This window comes from Vanessa atalanta, chromosome 10 (genome assembly GCF_905147765.1).
Source record: "Vanessa atalanta chromosome 10, ilVanAtal1.2, whole genome shotgun sequence".
NCBI lineage: Eukaryota > Metazoa > Arthropoda > Insecta > Lepidoptera > Nymphalidae > Vanessa > Vanessa atalanta.
In genome coordinates this window covers 4,016,528-4,037,981 of record NC_061880.1, presented here as the reverse complement: position 1 = coordinate 4,037,981, position 21,454 = coordinate 4,016,528, and the positions used below count along the sequence as shown (strand labels likewise).

The window sequence follows — 21,454 nt, the reverse complement described above, 5'->3', positions numbered from 1 at the left end:
ATTCGTATTAGATACGTTTATTACATTTCATAAAAAAAAAACGCATAACGTGTTCATTTTTATAAAAGTCGTATTTTCGTTAACATGATTTTAAGCAGTGTTATTACTGTTAGAATTAACTCATACATGAATACGACCTTGAAATGTTAGGCTGAATCACAGTAACTCAGTTTCCAATATGCGAAGTGAAGATGTCAATCTGGAGAAAAAATGGATTACTAAATTCATTGTCCATTCCATTTTTAAAACTTTGGATTATCAATATCATATTTATTTAATAAAACAGGAGAGTTATTTATTTGTATCTTTTCGTTACAAAACAAAGTCACAGACTTAGCTTGTATTTAATAAAATGTAAAACTTCTTCAGACGTCTGTCGCTACTATCTTTTCAAAACAATTATTACGTCCGCGTTATCTGGCGTGTGTGTGGCCAAGTTAATCCTTCGAATAAGGTATTCTGATGATAACGAGTTAATATGCTAAGAAACTGGACGTCACGAACGTTTAGCTCAATTTCAGGCTATCGCTGCATTATATCAGGAAGGATAAACGCCGTGTCCAATTACATGAAGTTGGATTCGAAATATATATGAGTTATACGATAGTGATTTTTTTAAATCGAATTTTACAATAATTATTTCAACGAGTTTTACGTTTTACGAGTTTTTTTAAGTTTTTTTTTCTGACTGTGTGTGTTCAAGCTAACACACAATAAGACAACAAACTAAATTTTCGATGTGAACAAATACAACCCATATATTTTTATTTGAAAATATGTTACAAAAAACTTAGCAAGTTGTAGTTATTCGGGCCCTTGTCGGTAGTAGTTGCGTAGGTGTACTTTCCAATTTGAATATCAATAAGTAATATTCCATTCCGTATTTAATTAAAAAATTAGAATATACATTAAAAATACTCTGGTCTCGTAATGTTTTATATTAAGTAAATAATAACATAATAATGATCGAATAGGTATGATCATATCAATTTTCAACATTCATGAAAATTTCCAATACACTTGCTCCAGATATAGGCAATGGTTTGGGCTGAAACGTATTCAAGTGTCAATAATGGAAGCCGTCAGTTTGACTGAGATAAGTCCAATGACACTTACCGCAGTGACCTCCTGTAATCATGATGAACGCCATATAGGTCACTATTACTAGAACTTACTAATAAAATTGTGTCCCAGCTACGAATATTAAAATCAGAGTTGCACTCTCTGTTCCCTAAATCCCTGAACTCCCTCTTTTTCTGACAGGCATAGACATGAGAGAGAAATAGTGAGCCAACGGCTTTACGTGACTTTTCTTTCTGACGGATGAACATGTAGCGTTAAAAATTCTGCTTTTGAGAATTACTTAAGAAAAAAATCATTACTTTAAATTGGGCCACCCTAGGTTTATAAACCTAGAATCTCAGTAATTATTTAATAAAATTCATAGTAATTTATTTACTCAACTTATATCACGTACAACATGGGATTAAAAGTAGACCGTAGAATTGCAATTTATTTTCTATCAGTGTAATGTTTATTTGTAAATTTTAATCAAAACAAATCAATTACATTTGTAATATTGCCGCCATTGCTAATTGAAATCAGCACACATTCAATTATATACAGCTGTAAATATTATTAATTATTATGATTTTAATCAACTCGACCAGACTGTTACGTATAAAGATCGTGTTTTATTAACTATTTAAGATAAAGTGCAATTTGTTAATAGGTATGATAAAAATATGATTAACATAATTATACATTTTATTTTCATGTCAGAATACGGGCGTTAGTTTTGAATATGGTGTGTTTTGACGTGTTAACGATTATAGCACTGGTTTACACATATTTTACTAAGGAATGTGTCAAAATAAAGGTTTGTCATTAAAATTATATTTAATATTGAAATTCCTTAAATACATAGTCATAACTAAATTAAAATATCAAATTTTTAAATACATTAAATGCTTCCTGCATTTTAACGTCAATTAGAGAATCATTTTATAAGACATTGAAAACTCAATGTTAAATTCCTAAAACTAAAATTTTGTTTTCATAAAAGTCTTCTTGAAACGCAATATGGCTGAATGGTGACCGCGACGCGGTAGCCTATGCTTTCCCACCTGAATATGACACCACATTCGTGAAACCGAATGGTCTTAAAACAGCAACAGATAAAAACGAGAACAGAACTCAAATGTATACTAAATAGAACTTAAAATAGCCTAAACAGATTTTATTTGAACCCCCAGTCAGACGGATTAGCTGAGCACGGTTGACCTATAAAAACGATCGATTGTTTCCTTATTGTAGTGCTCGGAATAGTTGGTTCTAGTAATAATTACAAAATTATATTACATTTAATATAAAATTTAATTTGATCTTCGAATATTCTATGTTTTCTCATTGATTTATTAACATAATAACATCCCAAATGGCAACACGCCTTTTATCGCCGAGTTTGTATATTGATACAATTAATCGATATTAGTATTTCGTATCTGCCTTTAATCAGACAACTTTGATAACCGTGTATCTATACCATAGTTAATTGAATAAAAATAATATTTAATATATTAATATTAAGTTGACAAGTTCATTTTAAATGTTGATGTATATAGGCTTAATTCTAGGCGCCATTAAAGCAACAGCAAAAAATCTGTTGAGCAAGAAAATTTATTTAAATTTTTCAATGCGGGGTGCTTTGGAAAATTCACACCGCACGTGTACCCAAGTGCACTAAAATAAAATGAAAACAAGCACAAGTGTAAATAAATAATTAAAACTATAAACAAACGTCATTACTTTAATTTTGAATTAAGAAGCTAAACGCACATATTTTTCGTGATGTTTTCAACAATTTTACTTCGAAACCGGTAGTCAGCTGGAGTTATCTTAGAGTCATATAAATATAAATATTTATCAGAGGTAATTGAAATGAAAGGTCAAATAAGTCCTACGATAACATATTTTGTCAATATACTAGATAACAGAAAAAAAAATAATAATTAGCGGAAAACAATTATGTCACCCGAACATGTTTTGACATTAATTTCAATAATTGTAATCTTAATTTAATTTTAATATTCGAACAAATCATAAAAGATGGTCAATTCAGTTAATTTAATGTGATTTTCGAATTTATAATTTTAACTTAATAATTTGTAATATATAATTAAATAAATATTTAAATTGGCGGTAATGATGCGGGTAGCGTTTGTCCATTAAATCGCAATAGCGATACTCTTGGCGAAATTACTCAAACCTCTTGACAACATCAGAAGAAATAAGTAGGTTGTTATATATTTCACAAATGTCAAGTTAAATCTATCAGTGACCACAGTTCTCAAATAAGTCATTCAATATTTCCAAAATTGAACCAGTCTTGTGGCGGCAATACTACGTAATGTAATATCTTCTAGAATTATTTTTACAGTATAACTCCGGTCGAGTCAAATGCATTAATTATAATTCTCAACTAAGTCATTCAATTTTCCAGGTGGTAATCTGCGGTGCGGTGCCGTCGATGGTTCGATCGGTTCGCCTCTACAGCCAGTGCTCTCACATGTACGTCAACGTCTTCCCAAACGGCACTGTTATGGCCCGTTCCGATGGAAACGACCAGCGTAAGTACTTCTTCTATTATTAAATAATTATAAACATTTTTAAAAAAATGACATATTTGTTTCCATTTATAGTTGAGTAACAGGAAGTGGTCTTTCAACATAGATCACTTCCGTCACATTGTCATAAATCGAAACTCAAGTTCCAATTTCGTCTACGTCTTCTGAATTCAAAAATATTTGACTAACCTAAATCATTACAAACGTTTCATTGACTCTAAAAATAACAAAATTTCTCTTAATCAGGAAATAATTACTGATAGTTAAGTCCTAATTTATTAGTTCAATGCCGTTAATTAAATAATAAACGAAGGAATTTCGAAGGCATACGTTTGTAAAGGCATACCAAGCTCGCTGTAATCATGGCGGGAGCTAGACGTGAGAAACTATAGTAATATGTCAATACTTGAAGGGTCATTGGCCAGGTGCTGCAAGGTAAAGTCCGCGGTGCAATACAGTTACGGTTAATATTGTTGTTATATTAGTTAAAGGTAAAGCCGGGGGGGTTGTCGTTGTTGTTTCAAATTGTTGAAATATTTATTAATGTTTCAGATATTTACAGTTAAATAATCGAATGAATGAATGGAATGAATCCTGAATAACCAATTTTTATTAATGGTTGTTATATCAGTTTTTTTTCGATTGTTTAGTTTTCTTCTCATTTTGGTATCAGTAAATAATATATTAATAGCTTAAACACACACTAAAATATTAGTGAAGCATAATAAAATATAATATAGACTTTTACTAGTTTTCTAACGAGTATTGAGTTAAAGGCCACAAAAGCAGAAAGACTTAAGTGTACATTGTCTTGTTCAGTGAAAGAATTTCAAGTATTCGCAAATATGTAATATATTGCCATCATTACTCAATGTTTGCTGTAAATCCGCGCAACTTTTTAGCATAGTCTACTCTCTAAATAAAAAGTACTTTCACCTCGCATTATTTCGTGAGCGCTTTGTGGTTTGCACAAGAATTATCGCACGCTTTACCGGGCGGTATACGCGAAGGACCTTTTTATTTGAAAATAAATAAAGGAATTCGCCTTTGTCCTTTTTGTTGTAATCTTAAAAGCAAGACATGGAATGTTTACGTTAGGGTCATGTAATTGTAAAGCCTTGAACTTCAAGGAATTAAAGGCGTTACTTAAAACACGACATGTTTTATTTGAGGGTTAGATATTTACTTTCTTAAAAAAGATTTAATTGTGTTGTTTGTGCGATAACATATAAATTTTATTAACATAAAATGAAATGAATAAAATAAATAATGTAAATTATTATATTTACTTTTTTGTTTATTTGATAAGAAATATTCATGTATTGTAGTGGTAAACCTTGATCTAGTTCAGGGCTGCCATATGGCTAGTATTTTTTTGATGTAAGTAGCTTTTATTACACTTAGTTAAAAAAGCATAGAGGCAAATATATAGGCAAAATGATTTTCTTGATTGATTGAATTGAGCACAATTACATACAAATCATTTACTACGAGTCCTGGTTCCAATCTGCTGTAATATGGCAACCCTTATCTTAATAACCATACGAAGGTACGCCTTTATTTCACACTGTGATTATATATTAATAAAATAATAATAATAATAAAAAGTTTTATATAGCATACAAAATGTATTTCTCTGATATTATATTTATATCATATTAATGTGAGTCCGAAACGAGTTGCATTTCCATAAAAGGAAAAATATGCAAAATTTGTGTTGTCAACAAGCGTTAGTGATAAAAGTTTATGTAATCGTTTAAACGAACTTAAGTCGTCAGTAATAATTGAAACAATGTTGTCTAATTGTTGGTAAATTTCTGTGGAATGGAAACAATATCAAAATACATAATTTGCCAACTATTTCAGAGAAAACAAAACATAAGACACGATACACAAAATAATATATTTTGTATCTCATGTCTAAGCGGTAATTTGAATTATTGTTGATATTGTTGAATCAACTGAATTTGAACTCTTTATAGCAGGTTCAAGTCGCTTGATCGGCAAATTAATTGACACAGTATTATTTCATTTCGTCTAAATTTCAAAGATAATTACGCCGAGACACTAGTGATAATGGAGCGAATTTAATTATAAATTATATTACATCTGACGTTGATTGTAATTAATCTAAGAAATTATTCTTTATTGAGCCGAGATAGTCCAGTGACTAGCACACGTGAATCTTAAACAAGATATTGGGTTCAAATCAGGGCAATCAGCACTATTTTTATGTGCTTAATTTGCGCTTTTAATAATATTTTTTGGCTCAGATTAATACTATTTTTTATCAAAATATAAATCTTTACATATTGTATATTGCATTGAAAGATTCCAGAGTATGCGAGAGAAAAATTGTAGATACAATAATAACAACAACGTCGTTCTATATAAATATCCGGATAATTTTTATAACTTTTCGGAATTAAATATATATAAATTTGTTTATTTTCTTTTATCTAATAGAAATGTGTTTTTATAGCATAGCTATCTTGAGCCAGACGCGTTTTGTCTTCTCCTACGTGGAGCCGCTGTGCAAAGGGTGAATGTACATATATTAGCTCCAGCTTGCATCTTCATCCCATTGTAAATCTGCTTGCGACTGTAATATCTATACAAAATCCTACTACGAACTAAAATATTTTTTTATATATTACGATTTATCGATGAAATATTTGCTCCGATATTATGTTAAATTTGAGGGTTTTTTTCTTTCACTGTGATAAATTAATCGCGTGAGAAAGGTCATAAATGCTATAAAAATCACTTGAACACAGTACGCGTTAGTAAGGAGGCAATAAAAGAAACCACGGCCAATATTAAACTTAACGAAATAATATTAAACCGCCACTATCAGACGGTCTCCTCTTATCTTACTTTCTTTATGAACTTTGTAATAATTGGGAGGCCTGGGTGATTTGGTCGGCTAGCATCGCCGGACGCATTGCGCCGCCCCCCGCCGCAATATCGCATAATATATGTGACGCTTTTTAATTAAAATTAGATTTGAATGCGCTGATAAAGAAATTCAATAATTCATATAGAGTTAGGAAGAGCTGAACTGTGCAAGTGTTTGAAGTGCCGACGCCTTGGGGTAATAAAAATGACTACTTAAATTTTAGTGCGTACTTACGTAATATAAGCAGTACAAATATCAAAACACTCAAGAGTTATCGTAATATATTTAAAAATTTACATGTTTTGTAAACAGACTTTATCATTATTAAATTAACGTGTACTCAGTAAAAGTTTTAAAGCCGGGAAAGACAATTTTTATTATTTAATTTTAATTTTTATAATATTATGTGTTAAATGTATGATACAAATTTATATTTATAATTATTGCTCATAGACAAAAAATATCTCAGCACAATTTCCTTTAACCACTTAATCAACCCACCCAAAGAGGATTTAACAAAAAGTATGTTACACAAATGAAAATAAAATCAGAGCCTTTAGTCTTTAACGCCTCTTCTAGATTTTTTGTAGCGATTCTTCGAAAGTGGATTGTCGGTCCGCAAATTATACGAAATCAATCGACGGAGGCGGTGCGGCGCCTTCTCAAATTAAGTCGTTATACTTAAAAAGTATAATAATGAAATGCCCATAATGCCCTCCGTTTCGCAAAAAACCATACCACACACATTCAACCCCATTACATATTTAATCTAATAAAAGAAGCAATTTTTGTGCCCGAGGAGAAATAATTGGGATAAAACTTTGATTCTATTTTAACGTTCCAAGAATTCGATTGTTCGTGTCAAGGAGCACTTTTAAATAATGAAACAGACATCAAGTTGTTTGTGTTCAAACTTTCGATGACTTTCGTAATTTGGTCGTCCAAAAATCTTGAGTTTTTACAATTTTTCTCACGTGTTTTGTTAATGTTATGATTTTAGGTAGGTAATTATGATACGAAGATTTATGACTTACAAGACGACATTTATATTTAGTTAATGTTATGTTAATTAAAACATAATGTAAAATTACCACGGGCTGATATGTAATTAAATTATTTTTTCCACCGGAAGAGAATGTCCAGACTAATTCAGTAGTCCTTAGTTCTAGCTCCGAGTCGAACCAATGCAAACATATTAGGTTTTTCATGTCAGGAAATTCTGAGTAGCAGCACGCGAGGATATCAACACACGAATAATCTAAAATAATTTAAAATTATAAAATATGCAGGAATAGTCATATGTTTTCATAACATTTCAAATAAGAACAAATTTATATAAAATGATTATTATTACTCTTATCCAACGAGTGATATGAAAACATTTATTTATGTGCCTAAAGTTCTAACTTCCTTATCAATGTAATTGCCTGTGTTAAAAAAATCTTTCGCTAACAATTGCAAGTTGGGTGGTCGTCTGTCGATCCGGCCTGTTGTCGTGGATAAAAAATAACATACATTGTTTAGTAAACACAGTACATTGTAATAAAATTCGAATTCAGGTTGTTTAATGAATGACTGGTGCGATATTTTTAAGTTGTTTTAAACGATTGCTTTCTCTGAAGTGCTTACGTTACTTTTATGTGTTTGTATTTTAAATAAATTCTTTAATTACACAAATTCAAATGTTATTTTCGATTCGCCTCGCGTTCTGTAAACGATAATGTTTTGAGTAATCCCACACGTTTGAGCACCGATTTTAAGACAGGTTAAGCTTTAATGAAAATTTAATACATCTTTTAAAGAATACTAAACAGAGTTGATGTTGGAGATCATTATTTTTATATTATCGATATGTTTCTTTAGATTGGATAATAAAAATACTATCTTGAGTTTTTTCGGTAAATCCAATGTTTTGACATTCTGAAACTGATAATATAATACTGGAATTTTCCACTTTGCGTATTTCGTGAGTGTTTATATTATATTTTGATTAAACGTTCGATAACATTAAGGTCTTAGGGAAAACTAAAACTCGAATAATTTTTAAATTTCTTATTACACCACACGACCGCTGGTTATAAAACTGTCTAAATAATCTATTCCTCGAGAAATACAAGACGGCAATCTCGAATATATATTATCGGTTGTGATGTCCGTACGTACTTAGTTATCAAAATATATGATGACCCGATTTCCAACGTTGTGACAATTCCTTACTCAGTCATATCGTTCGATAAGAGAAATGCTATGTTTCACTCTTCCGATTATCGAAATAAAAAGTATTTTCGTTTGATTATCTTCATGGCTACGTATGGATAAATTGTTGACACAGTTTAGGTTCGAAATTCGGATTTCACCTACTCTCTTTACGTCTAGATTTGTTCGGTTGAGTGTCTAGATTACAAAGGAATGTTACTAAAATTATCAAATCAAGTGTTTCGTTGTCAAGTAGTCCTGAATGTTTTCGAGTTGATGCTAACGGGTTAATAATTTTTAAATAAATATTATTATTTGTATTGTATAGTAATAATAGCGGTAACAAATATATTTCTTCTTCAGCGTAGCATTGGTCTAAGAGCTATTCACTTTTTTTTATTTTAATTTTTGTCATTTTATTTTTACCTGAACCTCAGTACTTGAAGAAACGAACCGTTACTAGTTTATATTTTTTTTCTGCCTGTTAAACTTTTTGTAATAATTCAAAATTATTATTTAAAATACCTAAATGTAATTGAGTGTTATAATATCGAATTTGATACTAAATATAATTAACAAAGATTTAACCGACTTCCGGACGAGCGCATGTCGTCGTATAATATCCCTACTGCGTTTGCGTTTGGTTTGAAAAACAACTTATTACATGTGTTAATTAACAATTTTAAATCGTCATTTCCATGCAGCTATACGTAGAATTCTATACAGCATTCCGTGCATGCATTATGCGGTATAATTTCACAGATCCGCACGATGACCTTTGCTTAATTTCCAATAATGTAGAATATATTTGCATTCAGTAATAAGTTCGGGTGGCAGAATCGTGGTTATTAGTGTCAATGCCACATTGTTAGTGGTCACATGTCTGGTCAGACTAGACAGCAATCCGATATAGTAGGCTAATGCATTTATTGATAGCGTAGAGGAAGATTAGATACAGTGGAACGACATGAATACCTTGATAAATTTGTCAATTGTAATTTTTCAAGAACTAAACAGTTTTTTTTAGTACTGTGTAATATTGCTTACATTTTTTTTTAAATAACATTAAGTTTATGTTTGGAGACCTACGATAACTAGAACATACCGTTTATTCACTGATTTTTACAAGGTTAAAAATCACATTAAAATAAATTATAATTATTATTTTTTAAATATGATAATAATATTTTGGACAAGGAGTTGAACATCTATTGAAATATTGATACGATCAGAGCAAATAAAATATTTATTATAACATAAATATATCGTGAAATTGTAATTTGAACGCACGATTTTCGACTTTAAGTAAAAAAGACATCCTTGTTAGTGACTTTAATAGCTTTGCGGAGTATGTTAAGCTGGTTCTCGTATTATAACAAATTATTGTTAATTCGTGGTTCCCCAATTCAATTCAAAGTTAAAAAGTAACAAAATTCACGTGGCAATTGCTGCGCCGAAAAGTAAGCATTTTATATAATTAGATATGACTATTTACTGACAACTGATTTTAAATGAATTCAACTAAAAGGCAGATGTAATTACAAGTAGATTTACAAGCTAATTACATTTCCTTATAAGTATGTGGAGATCAAAATGTTACGGAATTTTAAGCCACCGTTGTGTGTGACAATACTACAATCCATTATTCTAAATTTTATTAATTTTAGTACGTGTTCAATGAACACTTTTTATTTTTGTATTTATTTTCGTTTAAACTTACACAATTATACGTAAAAGCAATATGTTTTCTATGTTTACATTGTAATATTGTAGCTGTTGCAAGACTTTAGCATTAGAATTATCTATCGTATAATTTTAAATCAATATTTGCAGGAATCATTTTCATACATGTTTTATTAAGTGATACCCAGCTTCAATAAGTAATCGTGGAAACAAGCGGTTACATCACGACATTTATAATGTATTCTTAGATTAATTTATTAACAACTATACGATTTTAGGAAACGAATTCACGTGTCTGTTTAGGCTTCGAAGTATTTTTGTATATTTTATTTACGTTAATAAATTTTAAAATATAATTTGATGACTTTATAATAAAATAACTATGTAACATTTATAATGAAAGACTAATTAAGAAATACGATTAAACTTATTATCTTGGAACAGCGATTGTATTGGAAGTGCCTTTATATATGTAAATGCTTAATCGGTAAGTCTCTGGTCGTCACTTGTTATATGAGTTTTATTAAAATTATATATAAGGGTTCAATGACCCCTCCAGATACTTTAATACTTATAATATTTACAATATCTTCTTGATTATAATATTGTTTTTCGTATTATTATTTTTTGCCTCATTTCTGAATTACCCGCTCTCCTTTAAGTTCTCCTCTAATTGAATTTAATCCACAATGCAAGTTGGTGAACACGTGTTAGAATTTTATTTGATATGAGAAGGTTTCTCATATCAAATAAAATTCTTAACATGTTTTCCTTACTTCCCTTCCACAAATTAAGCACTTGGAAATTAAATGGTTATCTACGCTTGAAGCTACTGTCTTGGCTTAGATTCACGTGACGAAACTAAACATTGAGTTATCACTATTATTTATAATCGTTTCTGTTGTAATTTAACAGCTATTCTTCTGGCTTCGATGAAACACTAATAGTATTTAATGTAGTCAGTACACTTTCGAAAGCCTCCTGTTCTAAGGTTCTCAGTGATAAATCAACAGCACCAACAAACAGAAACGATTATCGTTGTAACAAGTGCGTGTACGCAATTAATTATATGTAACGAATATTTTACTTAGATTGAAAGTTACATATTTGAAAGATGGCGTGGTAACTTTCGGTCGTATCTTTTAACTGGTTGTAGTAACGGACACTCGATTATAATTTCATAATGCTAATGAATAAGATATCCAATAATATTACTTTTATATTACCAATGTTAAAAATAATTTTACATGTCTCATATACGCTCTACGCACACATATAACTTATTCGTTATTGTAGATTCTTATCTAATAAATTATTATTAAGCGATAGGTTTTATTTTATTTACTTTGTATCTGCACGTTACAAAAAAAAAATGTTTTGTCGTCATTGTGGATTGCCAACCATAATAATTAAATCATTACTTTTATAGATGTGATTAAAAGTTGAATTTGTGATCAGTGTAAATTGATGTAACTGGATAAATACCGCCCGAATTAAAAAGTCTTAAGTTTTTTAATCTCTATAAATAAACAAAATCGTTTTTGTTTGGTGTTTGTTATCTTTAAAGCACACATACACAAAATTTAGTTAATTGGCTTTAGAATTATACATTTATAAAGGCGGACTTATTTCCAAAATTACAGTACAAGGTGGGATTAATCGGTTTACATTATATTGATAAAAAAATGTTTTATAAAAGAATTATGTGGAATAAGTGGTACAATTTCAGACGGCCGTTATCTCGGATTAACGTTTACTGACAGTTTTAATAAGACATTATGAACTTGTAAATAGTTGAGCCTCTTTGTATCAACGTTCTGACCGCCATGATGATTTCATTTCGAGGATTTTGTCACTTCATTATTTCTGATCCGCGTCGTTTCACTCGAATTCACGAAAATACTTCGTACGTGTACATTACATAAAATACAGCGTTTAAATAAACAAACTTTTTAGTTATTATCTAGATCATTTTTTTTTATAATACCTCAACATTTACAAATAGCTATAATAATTTATATCAAGCCTCTAAGCTTATTAAAAACATTTTATTGTATCGAGTTGGGGACATTCATTTATTTATGAACATAATTTTTATTTAATTATTTTTCCTTTTTAACTTAAATTGCTTATAAAGCTTGATTTATAATCAATAATGTTATTATTTCAAAGTCTTTCTTTGAAATTACGATTAATATCAAGAATATATATAACGTGAGACAATGTAAACAAACCCGATGCTTCTATAAGAGCGTAGGAATTCAACACAGGATACTCTTCAGTCTACCTACCGCAGTTGAACCCTGGATTAGACGTCGTTACTCTAATCTCTGACTAAGTAGTCTAAACGTGTTTGTCCTCCGGCTCAGATATCTGTAACTGTGACGCCATGAACGCGACGGATGTCTCCCGTTTTTAAGTAAATAACTTAAGAAAAGCTCTATAGATGTTATGTTATACTGACTATATGTTTATACGATATTATGCTATGGAATTACGTTTACGTGAGTGTCTCTTTTAATTAAAATTATTAATGTAGACGTAATTCCGTTGCCTGGCAATTGCCTGTGTAATTAGATTATCTTAAAGATATTTTTAAAAATACTATTATTTGATATTTTATAGATATAGATTAATTTTCTTGCAGCGTCAATGTCCTTGGGCGGTGGTGACCACTTATCATGAGGGCCATTAGTCCGTCTGCCTATATATATCATAAAATAAAAACACATATAACTTCGCCATCTTTGGTAGTTATCATTTATAATATATATTAAACATAGTCAACATCAAAATAATAAAATAAGAATTTTCAAAAGTAAATTGTTATGCCAATCAATTGGCCGTTTATAGAATTTTTTTGAAGACACATTGCTTTGATAGGTAAGTTGGCTGACGAGTACTTTCCGTAAACGAAAACGAATTCAGAAAACCGAACAGGGAAACACTTTAAAACTGCCAAACTATATGTCAAATGCAGGAAGCGAGAAAATTGCAATCCCGTGTTTTAGTTGACGTTCAGTTTAGATTTCTCATTTTAGTTAATCCTATTAGTATGTTTTAAAATACAGAAAAAGTTATATAACATTTTTAGAACAACATGAAAATACTTTTTAAATTTCGAAGTATTCATTTGATTTTACATATTTAAAATTTCTTATAAACAAACTCGTGTTAATTATTTTTATTGCGATCTTTAAGTCCAAGTGTAATTAATGATATACTTAATCATGTGATACACCGACAATATTCTTAGATAAACATCGTAAAACAAATAGAATGAACTATAAAACGATTAGGAAGACTCTTGAAAAATTACTTATAGTACTACAATAGAATGTTTTGAGTAATTCATTCGTATTCATATTTTTGATAAACATTATATGTATAACATGGATTTATTTCTTGTCATGTTACAAGTCAAAATTATAAGTTGCGAAGCGCAGCGTCTTATATAAGTATAATGTATACTATAACCTTTGAAATACTGCAACTTCTGGTTTAAGTTTCATATATTTTGGTTTAGTAGATATTTCACTTAGGCATTATATAAAAAAAAAACTTCATTTGTTTTCATAGACACATCTCTCATTATTCTGTAGTATACGTATTACAAAACTAAAAAGCGTTGAATTGCTATTCTAGAAATCTCTAGAATATCTAAAAAAATTTCGATCAATTGAGTCAATTAGAAAGTAATTAGTATGAATAATTTATTGGTTTATAATTTAAATAAAATCTACGTAAAAGCAGTAAATACGCAACGTTTAAGATTTTAATATCTATACCGAAAAATAACTTTCCTCGTAAAACTACGTAAAACATTGTCGTGACCCTTTATCACGAGTTATCTCGAGATGACGAAAATCACGCAAAAGTACACAAATTATTTGACACGTTACAAGCACAAGGTCCTGGTGATAACGTATTTATTACAAAATTAATTGTTCAACGAAATATCAAAGTTTGTTTTATAATATATGTATTGATTTAATTAAAACATAAACAATTAAATAATCAATATCAATAACATTAACAAAATTATTAAATGTTGAAGATAAATTTCGAAACAGGCAATTATTTGTTTCACCAACGATTTCCTTAATTTAAATAATATATATTTTATTTTTAATTATATTAATAAATTATAACATACATCGATGAAATTACTTATATTTATTAAAAACACAATGCTTAGTGATATTTAAACGTGAACTAACGTAAAACGAAACTAACTAAGCTGCTCCAATGCGGTTTGGTGTATACAGAATTACATGTCAAACTTTTATCTAATACAAGCAGGATTGTTCACGATGTTTTCCTTTACAACTGAGCATGAGATGAATTGTTTATAATAAATTAGGCAAATAATTTAGCGCTGCTAGTCCGGGTTTGAACTCGCAATTTTCAGTTAAGGTTCGGATATTCTGACCACTATTTTATTCGGCCATAACGACTCAATTTACTCTACGTAAGCAGTAAGCATAAATTTTAAAACAGATAACCAATGTTATAAATCAACAAGCCATTAATATAAAGTGTAAAAGTGTAGGTAGCCAGCGATCGTACGTTCGAAAGAAAATGCAGGTTACAAATAAGATTATGTCGATATAACACTATCAGGACGATAGCCGGTCGTTGGCCGGTGATTCGTCGCTCTACCAATTACAAACGGTGACTATAAATTTAATGGAATTATTCAATACTATTTTTACGCACAATTAATTCTGATTTTAAATACGATGTTATTTGCCAAGGTATGTGTTATGTAATTTTCTATGTGTTTACGTAAGATATTTTATATAATTGTGATATGAACAGGAGTCGTATTTGACACGTATTGATATATTGTATACATATTATATACACATAGATTAAAGTATATTAAAATGTTTTTATTTATTTAAACTATTAACTTTAAATTCTCTCGAACTATATTTGATTTAATCCTTCATATAATCTAATTGGCCATAATTATGATAAGATATAAACATCATCATTCATTCTTAAAATCTCATAAATAACGAATAAAACGTATTATTTACAAGAAATCAAAATCATATATGATAAAGAAACAGATGAATTATCACATATCATACTTTGCTTGTCAAATTAAATTTAATTTTAAAGAATAATTTTGGTTGAAATTTCACATATAAATAACTCGCGTTAATTGTTTACAAAAGTTATGGCATACAAGTAACGTTTGATGAGTCTTTGACTGATAAAATATAGAAATAGAGCGCTACAAACCACGTTCTAACCGCGTATCGAATCAAGAATTCTATGGAACGGGAGAAAATTTGTAGCGACTTCGTCTATATACAAGAGGAAGAGAAAATCTCGTTTCCATAAATCCCTTTCAATACAAAAGAGCTGGTATTGTCCATTGTATTATACAATGTACTAACTGAATATTTAAAGACTTAGTCGTACGTTATTTTAAAACGGCGGAATAACTTTTTAAGCACTTTTTTCTTGTATTAATGCTCGTTATGTTATCGAAAAAATATTATTAGTTTGTAATAAGTAGATAAGGTTTATGTAATTATTATATGTTATAAATTATTAGAAATACGATATCTTCGGTACAAATCAATTTCGCGTAGACAGTCGCAGAGAACAACTATGAACAAACAATTTATTTTTTTTGGTTACCGGTGTGTTGTTTTATAATGTCATAAAATGTTTATGAAAAACAAGAGTTTACAACAGGATACATAATAGAGTGAAATAAAAATATTTTTATATAAATTAAACAGATCATTGTCAGTCAGTGAGTGGGTCAGTTAATTTTATAAATATAAATAATATTATGATCCTTATTAAAAAATATTTTACAAGCGTGGCGTCGGCGCGATCAAAGTGTCATGTTTGGATTGTAAAGTCGAGATTACGTTGTCTTTTCAAAAATTAGCTTATGCCTATTACGATGGTTGGGCAATGTTTACGTTTTTTCTTGTTACGAAAGAAATATGGCCCATTGGCGGACCGGGTTATGTTTGTCCGCCTTCGAATAAGTGTTTGTGTCGGAGTATTTGAGAGACCCATACACGTTGTTACTTGAAACATGAAGTATGAGCATCGTAAAATTGGCTTCATTCTGTTTAACTAAGGAAAAAGTATGTGTACGAACGTACGGTACAACTACGGAATAATTTATGAATATATGGCAAGTGATATTTGGTGCTATAGTTCTTGGCAATTAAATAATGAGAATTCTGTCTACGAATAAATAAAAATACCACCCAACAATTTCGACCGTTAAACATCAGTACTCGCTATTTAATGTTGTGTATTAAAAGGGTGAGTGAGCTAGTATAATTACAGGCACAAGGGATATAATGTATTAAATAATAGCAGACAAGGATGTATTAACAATAAAGGTGTTTATGTACTTATTGTACTGCCAATGTTAACGATAACTATAAGTAGATTTACCATACTATTTCAAAATATTTTTAATTTTCAAAAAAGGTTGTAATTACAAAAAGTTTAAATATAATTTAAAAAAGTAAATAAAATTTTTTAAGTGTTCCATTGCGCGGTTTTCGCTTTAAGGAGAATGTTTGTAGCTAATCCCACTACGCTGCTCTATAATGCATATTGGTACATTAAAATGTATTAGAATTTTATTTACAAGAACTTGAAACTTTAAACCAACAATTATTAAAAATCTCTTATAAATAAGTTGTAGTATAAGGATCGTGATAGCGGAATATCTTTTCTGCGTCACAAAGTCATAAACAAACAAAAAAATTAAACAAACTTAATTATTTAGATTACCTTATAAACCCCTTTATAACAATTGTTATCAAAGTTTACGACTCTTATCTTTTAATAAACAATATTTTGTGAGTTTAATCAAATAGTATAAGACTATGCTTCATTAAAAACAATTTTCGTAGACATCGTGGCTTTATAGATCTGTTTATTCATTGTATTATAATATGGGATGATAACATTATGTTTTTTTTTATAAATTATTAAAATAAATATTAATTAACCAATCAATTCCAACGAAATAGGTCAAAGAAACAGGCGAAAGATAAACGTACTAGCATACCATTAAACCGTAAACTGCGTTATCACATTCACACACTCCGGGACTATCGAAATTATAACAAATTTATGTTCCTGAGCACCGGCTCGAAGGGTTTTATTTCTTTTAATGTTAATTGAAATGACATGGTCCGTGTCACTGGCGGTCGTCTGTACTTTTTATTTTTATTAATTCTTTTTATTAGCGTCCCATCGCGTTTGGTCATCGAATTCCATACTCCAACTTTCCTCTCTTATGTTATCTAATCGATGACCGGGGTAGGCTTACATGACACGAATTTCGATGACATGGGAACTTCCTTTTAGCGCTTGAAGAAATCAGATAACATGTTTCACATTAAACTATGTGTTTTAGGACTTCATTCATTCGATTTGTATATAAAGAATATTGTACGACATATTTTCAACGATGTTAGAATTGCTTTTCATTATATAATATAAAGAGTAAATGTTGATAGATTATTATTATGTAGTATATGTGTTTATTTTCTTAATCTTTTTGTTTATATAGTTCGCTACGTGTTTGTTATGCATGACATATTTGACTGATGGTTTGATATTTTAGTAATTGTACAAACTTTTTTCGAATTCGAATACGACAGTTTTGCTTAGAAACTTTAATTGTATGTCTATGCTTTACTTCCTACATATCCATCATTTGGGATTGATATGAATTATGTAATATTAAAATTCATTCAACTTGCATAGTTATAAATCTCGTTTGAATTACCTTTAGGTTTGTTAAAATATTATAAAATTCCAGATTTTTTTTCAAATTTACATACAGATCTATGTAATCCGATCTTAATCCGCGTATTCGATGTCCAGCAATAGATTAATATTTATTGACATTTTATTTTTGTACTTTGTAAGTGTTCAAATATCATTAACGATTAGTTTGTTGCGCCTAAACCTTTCTTATGGTTGTGTATTGGTAATTGAATTTACGATGTGACCACAAGCGGCGTGATTTCAAGCAGGTGTATATTATGATGTACAGTCGACATTTATGTTATGAGCGATTAATCATCACTGTATAAAATTTCTACCACACGATATAATTAGGCATATTAATTATCAGTTTCATACATACATTTATGTATTTATATCTTCTACTAAGTCTATTCTTACTATTCTTAAAGATTTAAGTCAAGGTCAGGCTAAAAAAAATTAACTGGTATTATATTATTGTTGCAGCGAATCTCACCATCAGCACACGCGGTTTAAGCTTAGACCTGCTCATCCATTCACCGGTACAGGATATGTACCTGTGCTTCAACCGTTCCCGACTAGTCGGCAGGCGACTGGTAAGAAATAATTTCACTTAACTAACGTTTATTTATTTTCTATGATCAAATAAGATTTTTATTGTTATTTTTTGTATTATTTCAAGAAATATAACGGATAACATTTTATCAACAGACGCGACTTCAAGCGGAGAGACAACCGAACTGCCTGTTCAAAGAAGAGTTTGTAGACGGCTACAACAGATATCACTTAGTGAAGAACGAAGACCGTTACATAGGGTTCAACAGGCGAGGGGCCCAGGTGAGACGCGGGAAAAGTCACTTACCCGAGCGTCAGCACAAATGCTTCTCGTTCATGAAGAAAGCCCACGACTTCGATATAAACAGGCACAACACTATGATTGCCGGCGACCTGCCCAAATTTCGTCCGCAGCGTAGACTTCGGCTTCCATCGCAAAACCCCAATAAGCCACCCTATCACGTCCGCCATCGCCACAGCAGGCATCCGAGGCGAAGGAACTGCGAGGGCACGTAGACGACGCGTCTCATCATTTGCAGCTCATTTACGCTTCAACGCTTCGCGCGTTTCGTTGCCAGCTGTCGATGGACCTTGTGAGTGGACAGAGTATTAGTCAACTACCGCAGTATTATTACAGTGACGAGGACTGGATAGCGTTAGGTTAGCACACGGCCGCGATGGCCGCGGCGTTTCAAACGTCGCATGAATGGTAGCTGAAGCGAGAGAGAGAGCAAACATTTGAATGAGGAGAAAAAGCCGAGCCGAGGGGCGACGTTTGTAGCTGTGAAATTCCTTAAGGTCGTGTAACATCGTGGCGCTCGTTTGCTCTTGTGCCTGCGCTCGGACTCGTGCTCTAAAAGGAAAAAAGTTTTTCTGTGGAAAGAGCAAATAGTAGTCTCGCTAGTCACGAGTCTTCCGACAGACCACCGCTGAACTTTGATGCTTGTACGCGACGTGGAAATTATGCGGCGCGTCTTTATTAATATGTGTCGAAAGAAATTTGTCCGTTCCTTGCGACGAACCTTTAGATGACAACGTTTGAGTTTCCGAACCTCGATTGCTCCGGCTGGCTCGCCATAATATAGTTACAGCGCCTTTACGTCAATTCTCAGTGTATTATTATTTAATGCTTTACTGTTAATTTAGTACGGATCGTGTTATCTGCTTGTAAATATACTAAATGTGTTTACTTATTTATCAAAAAAAAAAAACTTTAATCAAAAATTTGTAAGCGTAGATGTTAGTGTAAAGTTGTATTAAAATGTTTTGTATTTAAAAAGGGGTATTTAATCCGACCAACTGCTCTCTTGTGATTAGCCACAGTTGATTATGTATGTATGACCTAGATTTCTTTCTGCCTCCACCAAAAACGTCTGTCTTTATATTTTATATATTAATTTCTTGTTTGAATTGAACTAAGTGTATGATTTGTGCGTTTTGTACATATTATTTTTAAGTGTTTGTTTGTGAGTGATAGGTTTCGAATCTCTTCTGGTCCTTAATCCGAATGCTCGACGTAAAATGGTATCTTTATTTTTAATGGAAACAACCTAAGTCATAATATTCCGTGATACATTTTAATCTACATTCCGTTACTTAACTAAATTAAAGACACCATTGTTCACGTGCTGCACCGCTAAAGTTGCATAACCGTTTCTAAATGATAAAGGACATTGTAATATTTAATTTTTTTATTAAGATCTGTGCCATAGTGTGGTGGCAGTGTATGACCTTGTGTTTGCATTGTATCTAGTGTGTTAAGTTTATGTCTGTAAACTGTGAGTAGATAAAAATTGTTTAACATAAGACAAATAACTGAATTAAAAACATAGTGTATCCTACGCCCAGTGTCTATTTAAATCCAGTATATGCTAATGTTTCGATGTTGCTTTCGACGTTTAGTGTAAACGTCACCTTAGATTCCATAATTTCATTGATGTTCTTATAGTCGACAATACGTATAAATGACATAGATACATTCCAAACGAAGTGTAAAAATAGTTTACGATGTATGCGCTTAAATACACAATAAATTTGTTATATGACACCGTTTATATAATGCCGTGTCTATATTTATAATTATTCAGATGCTGAAAACGAAATCATATAATTGCTAAGAAAAATTACGAAATTAAATCATATTTAACTCGAAACTCATTTTTATTACTTTATCCTATAAAAAAATTACTACAGCTTTGAAAAGTGTGATGCAATTCATACATAACTGCTTTTCTATGACTACGTCTTAATTTTGTTAGTTTAGTGTAATACCTAATTGGGGTTTCTTTTATTGGTTACTTGGAACAGAATTCCAAATAACAGAATCTTTAACTTTATATTTCAATGTATTTGACAGGGCCATTTGGATTGCATTTTACGCCAACGTTGTTTGTAAAGATTAGGCAAATGACTGCTTTTTTATTATAGGATTAAGTCCATAATTTTGAAATCGATGCGTGTTTGTAAAGTATCAAAATATTTGATGACTTTTTAAACTGGCATTTATTTTATTAAACGGGATAGCTTCCCATGTAACCCAGAGAGTCAGCTTATTCCATTACCATAGCAAAAAGTTAGATTTGAGTTTCCATGAAGAGTTTCTTTTAAACAGATATGTCGACAGATTTCGCTTTTTTATCGATTTAAAGTAGTCGGTCGGTAACCAAAGGCGATTCCAATAATCTGGCCGGAAGAAGCCGTTTACGGGAGAAACGTAACTCGA

At 30.7% G+C, this 21,454-nt stretch overlaps 1 protein-coding gene across 3 annotated transcripts in view; it reads left to right on the top strand.

Moving 5' to 3' along the window:
• The window catches only part of LOC125066979, a 92,677-nt gene extending 71,804 nt beyond the window's left edge, over positions 1 to 20,873 (top strand). For all 3 annotated transcript variants that reach the window (XM_047675322.1, XM_047675323.1, XM_047675321.1), the window contains exons 4-6: positions 3,503 to 3,629; positions 18,664 to 18,773; positions 18,889 to 20,873. In XM_047675322.1, the coding sequence (XP_047531278.1) occupies positions 3,503 to 3,629; positions 18,664 to 18,773; positions 18,889 to 19,248 (597 nt within the window). In that variant the 3' untranslated portion in view covers positions 19,249 to 20,873. The remainder of the gene's footprint in view (positions 1 to 3,502; positions 3,630 to 18,663; positions 18,774 to 18,888) is intronic.
• The last annotated feature ends 581 nt before the right edge of the window (positions 20,874 to 21,454 follow it).